This window comes from Monopterus albus, unplaced genomic scaffold (assembly GCF_001952655.1).
Source record: "Monopterus albus unplaced genomic scaffold, M_albus_1.0 scaffold17.1, whole genome shotgun sequence".
NCBI classification, from domain to species: Eukaryota; Metazoa; Chordata; class Actinopteri; order Synbranchiformes; family Synbranchidae; genus Monopterus; species Monopterus albus.
This window is the reverse complement of record NW_018127897.1, coordinates 4240505-4251158: the sequence shown is the minus strand read 5'-3', so window position 1 is coordinate 4251158 and position 10654 is coordinate 4240505. Positions and strand designations below refer to the sequence as shown.

At 41.8% G+C, this 10654-nt stretch overlaps 1 protein-coding gene across 3 annotated transcripts in view; it reads left to right on the top strand.

Moving 5' to 3' along the window:
* The window catches only part of cskl (c-src tyrosine kinase-like), a 57189-nt gene extending 47034 nt beyond the window's left edge, over nucleotides 1-10155 (top strand). For all 3 annotated transcript variants that reach the window (XM_020592388.1, XM_020592389.1, XM_020592390.1), the window contains 9 exons: nucleotides 103-322; nucleotides 4153-4246; nucleotides 4863-4928; nucleotides 5051-5150; nucleotides 5378-5468; nucleotides 5873-5946; nucleotides 6544-6739; nucleotides 8276-8362; nucleotides 8677-10155. In XM_020592388.1, the coding sequence (XP_020448044.1) occupies nucleotides 103-322; nucleotides 4153-4246; nucleotides 4863-4928; nucleotides 5051-5150; nucleotides 5378-5468; nucleotides 5873-5946; nucleotides 6544-6739; nucleotides 8276-8362; nucleotides 8677-8859 (1111 nt within the window). In that variant the 3' untranslated portion in view covers nucleotides 8860-10155. The remainder of the gene's footprint in view (nucleotides 1-102; nucleotides 323-4152; nucleotides 4247-4862; nucleotides 4929-5050; nucleotides 5151-5377; nucleotides 5469-5872; nucleotides 5947-6543; nucleotides 6740-8275; nucleotides 8363-8676) is intronic.
* The last annotated feature ends 499 nt before the right edge of the window (nucleotides 10156-10654 follow it).

Below are 10654 nucleotides of genomic sequence, written 5' to 3'. Positions count from 1 at the left end.
CTTATTTCCCCTCCGTTCATTGTTGTCTGACACATTCTCTCCATTCTACTCCTCCTTTACGCTTCCTGTTATTCATTCTTTGCCTCTCTTTCCTCCCTTTAGCTGGTTTCATGGGAAGATAACTCGGGAGCAGGCTGAGCGGCTCCTCTACCCGCCAGAGACAGGTTTGTTCCTGGTGAGAGAGAGCACCAACTATCCCGGCGATTACACCCTGTGCGTCAGTTGCGAGGGCAAGGTGGAGCACTATCGCATCATCTACCACAATGGCAAGCTCACCATTGATGAAGAGGAGTACTTTGAGAACCTCATGCAGCTGGTGGAGGTAGGGGACTACAGGGAACATAGCTGTCATTTAAGCTACTATTTCTTCTCTACATAATAGCCTTGATACCCATAATACCCTTGGCTTTCAGTGTGACAGCTGAAAAGGATAATTTGTCATCATTATCAGTACCAACTGGTTACTGTGTCTTTAAACTTAAGAACTGTAAGGCACAAAGTGTTTAGCTGAGCCACAGAGAGAGCCTGTGAAGAGGGTTATGTTAAAAAAATGGCTAAACCCTGACACTCTGTGCATAAATGCCACTGTTTTAGTTTTCATTTAGTAGATACCTCCTCTCCCCTGAAAGTCAGTGAGATGTGAGACAGGCTGCTGTATTCTGCCCAGTAAATATGGCTGTTCCACAAAACTGCACTCCATATCAAAGTTTTTTTATGAAGGCTATTGTGAGCTGGAACAATTGGCTAAGTGAGAGAAACGTTTTTCTGCAGAAAAACAATCAACGCCTACATTTATAATTATGTAATTTTTCAAACAAAATGGCAAGTATTTCCTTGTTATATCTTCTCAGTTTTGGTAATTTGCTGCTGTTTTTTGTTTGTAGTAGAAACTCAGTAGTGGCACTATGATTACATAACACAAACACAGTCAATGACCCCAAGCAATTTCCCTAGAAATCAAACTAAAGTGCACATTCACATTCTTCAAAAGGTTGTGAGATCTCACTCCCAGCCTGTTACGTGAGAGTCGGTTTAGAGGAAGGCCATGTGGAGAGGGGAAGACAGGAGACATGATAGCAGAGAGGAGGAGCCTTTCATCCTCTAGATAAAGCAGCTAGAACACTTTTAATTGTACCCCATCTCTTTGCCTTGCGGAGCATTGGAAGCGGATGACAGGAATGTGCCAGCTGGCACTGAGACAGTCTACATCCTCTGTGCATTCTGTCAGCCACCCACAATCTCTCTCTTGTTCACACCCTCCAGGCTTGGTTCTGCCTCCACTTCCTTTCTCCACCTCCCTCCCTCCTCCTTTATGTTTCCTCATGGATACCTGGCATTTTGCTTTTTGTTATCCCTGTCAGTCTCTTTCTTTGCTTCCCCTCCCTATGTTTCTTTCTTTCAGTCTTTCTGTATCTCTGTCTTCTCCTCTGCCTGCACTCCCCAGTGTCTTCTCTCTCCCTGTAATAGACTGAGAAGATTCTTCACATTCCTGTGTTTTTCCGGCTTGCTCGCTGCCCCCTCTGTGTCCTGCTCTTAGCCTGTCCCAGCAGGCTTCACTTACTGTAGACATAGTACAGTATATGCATGAAAACATACTGACAGACCCAGACCCCCTTCCTGTCAATCACTACATCCACAGCAATGTTATGTATGTCAGTGATGCTGGTGAAGTGGCACAAATGTGTCTTCTTATGGTATTTAGAAGGGTGTAACAGCACAGTGAGTGTCAGCTACATTGCCCATTCTGTATTTTTACCCAGTGATTACACCTTTCTCTGGTAATTATATATTGGACAATCTTGAGTTATCTAGTACCAATGTGTACTAAAATACATTTCCATGTATTCAAATACTGCACTTAAGTAATTGTAATGTGTTCAATAAGAAGCACTAATTATGCAATGTTCCCTGAGATGTTATAAAATAGTGGAGATTTCATGACGGCTGACATAGTTGCATCAATGAAGCATGCTGAAGAAAAATCTAAGTCTGTGTTTGCTATAGTACATTTTTGACTTAATTTGTCAGTTTCAGTGCTGAATAATGTTTAATAAGCTGACCTCTCTTTCTCCGTGCTGCCCCCTGGTGGATGTAATGGCAATGTGGTCTCTGTGGTCAATGTCAAGTAATACAAAGTTCCTAGTCATTCAAACTTGACCATCATCATGCTTGCTGTGGCCTTATGATTAGGGCTTACACACTGAATGCTGAGGTTATGCTGGTCTGGTAAAAGTTGCAGGATGTATGGAATTCTGTTTGCTCAGTAAAAAGTCTCAGAAGGCATTAAAATATCTTGCATTTCATTTACAAGAGTATTACTTTTTTTTAAATAAATTTTGCCCATCCCTCAGTTATAGAACAATTATATATGACCACAAAGCAGCAAATCTTTACACTTGTTACTAAGACCAGCAATTTTTCATAATTTTTGCTTGAAAAATGATTATTGATTGGCAAACTGTTTCCAATTTTCTATCAATGGGTTAATCAATTAATCCAGGAAAAAAATTCATTGTGATGCTTTTATAGGTTGCATTATTAAATGTAATGATTTATATCATTGGATATCATTCGGAATTATTGTTTTACACCACTGGGAAGCACTAAAAATAAGAATAAATAATTGTACTCCATATTGTAGAGATGGAGCTGCCAGGCAAGAGGTCAAGAGGAAGGTCAAAGAGGAGATATATGGATGTGCTAAAAGAGGACATGAAATTAATCGGTGTGAGTAGAGGATGCCGAGGATAGAGTTAGGTGGAAACAGATGATTCGCTGTGGCGACCCCTAACGGGAACAGCCGAAAGAAGAAGAAGAAGAAGTCCATATTGTCCCTGTTGCATCACTGGATGTGTCTAGGAGGACAGTAACATGACAACCAAGATGAAAATGTGGAGGAGACACGATAAAGTGGACAAAGGCAGTATATTTATTTACAGTATGTACAGTGATTAACAATACAATAACAAAAGAGGAGGAGAGCAGGACTGAACAGTTGTGCCCAAGCACATTAAATGAATAAAACAAAACCAGGCCTCCAAACACCCTTCTAACCTATCTAGAAAGTGACGAGACAAAACCATACAAGAGTGGGCATAGTGTTTCTAACAAATCAGTTTCTATGTGAAAGAAAATGGTAAAGTGTACCATTACCAGACTAACCTACTCCTGCTCCCTACCTCACCTAGTGTTGTAACTCACAGACTTGTTGGTTAAAAGCGCAGCATCAAAACAAATGTGAGGTAACCATTCACATATTCTCCAGTGTCGGCTCCATTCACACTGCCTCCGATGCCCTGCGGCTAGAGGCTGCTGTGAGGCTGAACATACTGGGCAGATTGTTGTTACAGGCTGCTTATTCTCCAACAACAAATACATTGCCCTGAGCCTGTCACCTAACAGCCCCTACTGGTTTTCCTTAACATTTTTATACATTGGTCAGTATAATGGAGAAACGGGTATTAAATTACATTCTGTGTGGCATTAAAAGGTGCTGTGTCCTGCAGAAACTCTGAATGGAAAGGGGCAACTGCTGGCCACTGAGCTTGTTGCCCTGGTCATCTCTTCTCCAGCGGTGGAATAAATCTCCTATTCCAGCCAGAACAGTAGAAGCAGCGCCTAAACTAGAGTCAAACAACTTGTGTTTTTACAATTGCTAATATGCTGCATATGCATTTTGCTTAAATTCTCTTTTTGTTTTATTCCATCTTTTGTATGGAAATGACACAGGGACTCTGTCTCTAAAGACAGCCAACCTCCTATTTAACACTAATGCATGTTGATAAAGGTGGATACCAACATCACTGATACTCCATATATATCAACTAGAAGGAACTCCTCACATCACCTCTCAGCACAGGCTGGAGCTTCCTTACCTTCCTTTCCTTTTCTACCTTAGTTTGGATCACTGGCAACACCAGCCCCAGTTTCTTTTTACATATCAAAAGCTTGTATTCAGACTCACCAGTCGGAACTTATTTAGGAACAACAGTCCCTGATCAGTCAGCTAGATCCAAGTTGGAAGAGAGTGAAATCTCCTCTCTTTCTTAACAGAGCATTAAAGCATGGATTTTTATTGTTTTTTTCCAACACTTGCTGTACATACCACCTGTTCTCTTTGCTTATTAAAATCCTCCTTCCCTCTGTACCCAGCATTACACCAAAGATGCCGATGGCCTTTGTACCAGGCTGATTAAACCCAAGTTAATGGAAGGAACAGTGGCAGCACAAGACGAGTTCTCCAGGAGTAAGAACACACTGAGCTCATTACACTGCTGTACAGGGACATTATTGAGCTTGTGTGTATATACTGTAATGCTCTCTTCACAAACATGAACTGGGTTCCAGATGTACATACACATACAGTATACAGACAAAGCCTGCTTCTCCTAACTGGCACTGCTGTTGTTCCAGTCCTAATACCATTAATCAACAGAGGGTAATTAATCTTTGTACATCTGGGGGAGGACTGCTGGGCTCCACCAGCTCTCAAGGTCAATCTGAGTCCTCCTGCACCTGTCATTCTTCATTCCTCCTTGTGTACCCATCTGACCCAGTTAGTTCTTACACCAGAAAATACGTGTTGAAATAAATCAAGATTTTCCTCCCAAATAAGAAATCTGTCACTCAGAAACCAGGATTTCCGCTTTGAGTAGAAGCCAGCTGTCATTAAGTATTTCAGCTTATTTGCTGAATAGTTCTTTGATGGCTTTGGTTTTTACTTCCATATTCATAACAATAATGTTGTGTTTCTATAGTTTTTATAAGACATTATTTCCTTGAAAGTCGTACAGTTCATAGACTTCTGGCTTAATCAGCCAGCTGAGTTTGTTTGCTAAATGTCATCTGTCCTGTCTTGGTAGGTGGCTGGGCCTTGAACAGAAAGGAACTCAAACTCATCCAGACCATTGGGAAAGGGGAGTTTGGAGGTGCTTAGATTTTTCACGGATCTCCGCATCATTTTCATTTCATACATTAGAACCATAACATTAGATGCCAAGGTCATCTTGGATACGGTATTAAAACCTTGCCCTGTCTGTGTCCTTGTCAGATGTAATGGTAGGAGACTATAGAGGGACCAAGGTGGCAGTCAAGTGTATCAAAAATGATGCCACAGCACAGGCTTTCATCGCCGAGGCTTCTGTCATGACGTAAGACCCTCCAGCTCTTTCTTTGTCCTTCATATCACATATGACATATGTTTGTGTCTGCATGTATGTGGCACATCGTCCTCTTCCAAATGTATGGCCCTGCTCTCTCACTGTCTATTTTTCCCTTTATTTTTGAAGAAATGTGTCTTTGCTGGTGGGAGTATCACTAATTTCTTTTTGCGTATAGTAATTCAGTTTTTTTCCCCGCTGTTTCTGTGTTTGTACAGGCAACTGAGGCACAACAACCTGGTGCAGTTGCTAGGGGTAATTGTGGAGGAGAGGGGCAGTCTCTACATCGTCACAGAATATATGGCCAAGGTCAGTCACATGAGGTTTTTATTTTTATTTTTTATTTTTTTTACCTGCCTTAAAATGATTAAAAACATTTGGGAATGGCATTGAACATTGCCACAATTGAAGCAAGTAAGTCAGTGTTAGCATTGATAATAACCTAAATATCAACCCAGAATGACCTGTAAATATCAAATGTCATATTTGATTGGCAGATTGCCACAATGTCCTGTTTGTAGCCACCCGAAAGTTAGACTTTGTAAATCATCATCCTGTAAAAACAAAAACATATTTGTAGCACAGGGTGTTCCCATGTAGCTCAGTTAAAAATACACCATGGGTTTTTGGGCTCGGGGATATTCTCTTCACTGGAGCCACCCATAATAAAACTGTGTCCTCCACATATCTTAATAATGTGAATCATCCCACAGGGCAGCCTAGTGGACTACCTACGCTCTCGAGGACGGACTGTGCTCGGTGGAGACTGCTTACTTAAATTCTCACTGTGAGTCCTCTTCATTTCTGTTCAAATATGTCTTAGATTAGTGTAAAAGTTTTTAATCAGTACAGCTCCACGTCTAGAGCTAAACTGCTGCTCTTGTCAAGATTCGAATTGACTTTGAAAAGAACAGTGTCACGTACTTGACTGGCCACAGAAAAGAGCCATTTATTTTCACCAGTAACCATAATGCCTCTTGTTAGCCTTGATAAATGGCTGCTTTACCTGCAAGTCGAGAGCTTTACAGTCTCGAATTATTTATAATGCCTCTGTCATTTGCTGATGCTGTAACCCAGCACAGGTTAAACTGAATAGAGCCATTACATTTAGATTAGTAGGCATGAAATACTTAAACCCACAAGGAAGTATTTCATGCTTCATTTCCGGTGTGACCTATAAAACCCCAGAATGAACTTGGAATACTAAATTTGAAAATGCTTGTCTCCTAAGATACCTCAACCATTTTTCACTGTAGTCATCATTTGGTGTGTCCTGGCGAGAGCAGTTGTAACCACAGCCACGTTTATGTCCGTATAGATTGAGAAATAGGTGTGATGGTCCAACTATCTTAGTCATCCAGTCCTTCTCCATCATCTCTGACAGTGATGTGTGTGAAGCCATGGAATACCTGGAGGCCAACAACTTTGTCCACAGAGATCTGGCAGCTCGTAACGTGCTGGTGTCGGACGACAACATTGCCAAAGTCAGTGACTTCGGCCTCACCAAGGAGGCCTCCTCCATACAGGACACTGCCAAGCTGCCCGTCAAATGGACCTCCCCTGAAGCGCTAAGAGAGAAGGTGAGAAAGAATTGACAGGTGGCAGACCTGAGTAGTGTGTTGTTACTTCATTGACATTTGTTTTCACCTGCTTCATTTTGTTTAACCCGAGAACCAGGGTTGTAAGTTTCATAGCAGGGCAGTTCCTAAGCAGGGATGATATAGTTTTATTTGATGCCAGTGGTAATCTTCAAAAACACTGACATGGATCTGATGTCACAAGAAGGAAAAAATAAACATTATAAAGAATGTTTCATTTTCTTTTGTTAAATCTTTTACTCTTTCTGGAGGTGTTGTGTGAGTGTTACAGACCCACTGAACTGCGCAAACTTGGCTTCAAAAAGTCTGAATCCTTTTGGAAATGAGAGATTTCAGTTTTAGCTTTTAATGAATTTTCAGAAAAATTTAAAAACTTGTTTTTGCCTTGTCATTATGGGTTATTGAGGGTAGGTTGATGCAGAAAAAATGAAATTTTTACTATTTAAAATAAAATCTATAACATGAAGTGTGCACGGTAAACTGATCCAAATACCACAGTCAACACAGAATTGCACATTGCAGAGCTTTACGTCAAAAATCAACAGAGAAAAAAACCAAAACAAATGTGTTCATTGTTGTATGAGGTGGCCGAAAAAGAATTAGAAATGACTTGTACTACTGCCAGCAATGTGTCATCATCGTACTGTGATGGAAATAAGGAAGCGATGGCTTGACATTTAGAGATCTTAGACAAATTAGATGCTAAAAAAACATGCTCCCAAATTTGCTTAGATGAAAGGTGGTCATGGGGATGTGACTCTAATAGAGATGGGTGAAAGAATGTTCCACTGTCAGACAATAGAGGGTTTTCCATCTGACAGCAGCTTACAGCAAGTCCTGAGGCAGCTGTCAGAGTGAGAGACTTGCACTGTATAGTTTATCTTAAAATGTATTTTAAGTTCATTTTTAATTTAGTTGATTTCTCAAATGCTTTCACATTAAGGTGTTTTAACTCTTAAGTCAAACAAGTGTTTTACCCACTCCTGTGGGGAAAGGCAAACTCACCACAGGTCTGAACCACTCGTGGATTTACGCCTTAGAGAGAATTAGTAAGCTATGTGGAGTTGCAAATCAAGATGTCACCTGTTCACACAAATGTCTCTTGCATGACACCCAGTGCATCAGTATGAAAACCTTGACAGTTCAGTTTTTCTTGTTAACCAGTTCAGATGAGAATCCAGACTTTCTGTTTTGTGTAACAGCAGCAGTTTAACTCGGCTCCTCTTTTTCTTTCGCTTCTTTCAAATCTGCATGTGCAAACTCTTTTTCTTCAGCCTCAGCTTATATGGAGTTTGAGCTCACTGAACATTTTTGATTTTTTTTTTATATAGACTCAGGCAAGGGTATTGATGTATTATCAAAATCTGTTTGTTCATACGTCCTTGCTAGAACACCTGCAATAGCACTAAAACAAACAAACCAACACCTGGTTTTGATGGAGAGAGGCTGTGCAAAAACCCGAGCTGTTCTCTGAATGCCTGTGTGAAATGTTGGCTCCTGTTCTTTCTTGTCCTATAGAGGTTTTCCACCAAGTCGGACGTCTGGAGTTATGGAATCCTACTTTGGGAGATCTACTCCTTTGGGCGTGTGCCTTATCCTAGAATTGTAAGTACTAGGTGGATGTTTACCAGCAGATGGCAGGCTTCATTGCTGGGTCCTTATTTTTTTATGGTACAAGATTAGTGAAATGTCTTGTGCCTTGAGTCTTGACCTCAAAATAATTAGATTCATGACATTTAACTGCTGGAGCAGGTGATGAAAATGTGGCACTGTGTTGTAAATTATTAATTTAATTATTCCTGCCTGATTCACCACTTGTTACATTTACATATTAAGTCAGTTGCATCAATGGACTTATCGACCAAAACATTCACACAGAGAATCTCATGTCAGCATCGCTCTGTCTCTGTGTGTGTCAGCCGCTGAAAGAAGTGGTGCCGCGGGTAGAGAAGGGCTACAAGATGGACGCTCCAGACGGCTGCCCACCCGTGGTGTACGACCTGATGAAGCAGTGCTGGACCCTGGACCCTGTGGTGCGGCCCTCCTTCCGCATGCTGAGGGAGAAGCTGCAGCATATCAGAGCCAAGGAGCTCTACCTGTGAAGAGGAAGCGGAGGGTGGGCGGGGTGGGTAGGGTTATGGGGGATGCAGCCCAAGACAGCTGCAAAGTGGGAGGAGGAGAAGGAAAAGAGGAGGGACCACAGCTCCTCTGTACTGCCTGGCCAGCCTGTTGACCTGTGGGACTGCCATACTGGGCCCCCTCCACCTCCCCCGACCTCAGCCATCCACTAGCCGTCCTCTGCTTCCATACAAGGACTGTTTCCTGTTTGTGTTGTATAGCTTTTACCAGACAGTTTCCTTTTCTCTCAATGGGCCTCTGCTCTTTCCTCCTCCTATCCCTGGCTCTGCTCATTCATTCTCTCTCTCTCTCTATCTCTCTGTCTGTCTCTTCTCACTTGGGCCAAGTTTCTCTTCTTCCTCTACCTGGAAGACCCTTTTTCTTTATTTTATTTTCCCTCCCCTCCTCCTCCTCTCCTGAAATGGCATTAACTGGAGGGGTGGCTGGCCTTTTCCTCCACGTTTGTCAGGTGCTCCACCCCATCCCCCTCATCATTCCTGGATCACTGTATCACCTTGTGGTTCTGCATGCCTTTCAGCTCGGCTATCGGTCATTCCATCCTTCCATCGATCCCTCCCTCCCCTCAGCATGGTGTCAGGTGTGGGGCCTTTGCTCTGTGCCTAAGTGCCTCCAGTCTACAGAGCTCCAAACTTCCTTCCAACACTTCTTTCAATTGGACTGTTGTGCTTCAGTTTTTTAAATTATATTTTTAAGAATTTTTTTTTTTTTTTTTTTTTTTACTGCTTTCATTTTGTTTGTTTGTTTTCAGGGAGGTTCTCAAACCATTTTTCAGTGCTGTCTCTATTGTCTCCCCCACCTCCACTATTTCCACATCAGCCGGGATGTTTTACTCTCAAATGTCCACGAAGAGAGCATGAACAGGAAGAGAGAGGATTCAGGAGCTAGTATTGTGTTCGTCCTCCAGCCGAGACAGGCCGGAAGAGTGGTGGGGAGGCAGGACAAATAACAGGAGGAGAAGGGGGAGAGGCAGTTCACAAACATGGTCAATTCATCATCCATGGGCTTGTTTTATATCAAAATATATTTAATGGATTTAAAAAAGAGCAAGGAAAATGCTGACTGTGGCAGAGAATAAAAAAGGAGGACTTTGAGAAGCCAGGAGTCTCTTGGCATGATCTAGGAATGATTAGTGTCTCTGTGAACGCTGGGGTCAGGGTGGTGCATGCTGTGTGTGAGAGGCCTTGGGTTCAACTGTCAGTGCTTTCAATGTTCATTGTTTTATTATGCTGTCATGATTATGAATAAATCATTCCATCTGAGCAGTGTGCAAACTTTCTCATCATTATGTCAATGTGTGTGTGTGAGGGGCAGATCTGAATGCCGTTCCACTAGTGTGGAATATAAAGGTGTTTAAAATAAAACATTACATCATAGTAGGACATTGAGTATTTGGCGATAATGACGTTTCAGATATTTCAGTTGTATGCTTCTGTAATTAATGTTGATAGAACACTAAGCTGGTTCATATTCACGTTTTTTCATTCATCCACATGTGGGAGCTGTCACCAGTTCCACACCTGCGCATCAGGGTGAAGTGCTTGTTTAAGAGCACCTTGATAGTAATAGACAATAAAGAGCAGCAAGGGTTTAGTGTTCATTCTCTCCTGCCAAGATTTCCTGACCAACTCCGGTCTCAAAATTGAGACGATAAGCCAAAAGCTCCATACCCTGCTTTGTAATGTGTAGGAGAACTGGGGTATTTAAGAAATACAGCTGTATATATTTTTAGAATTTAAATATTGAGCTAAATCTGGTCTA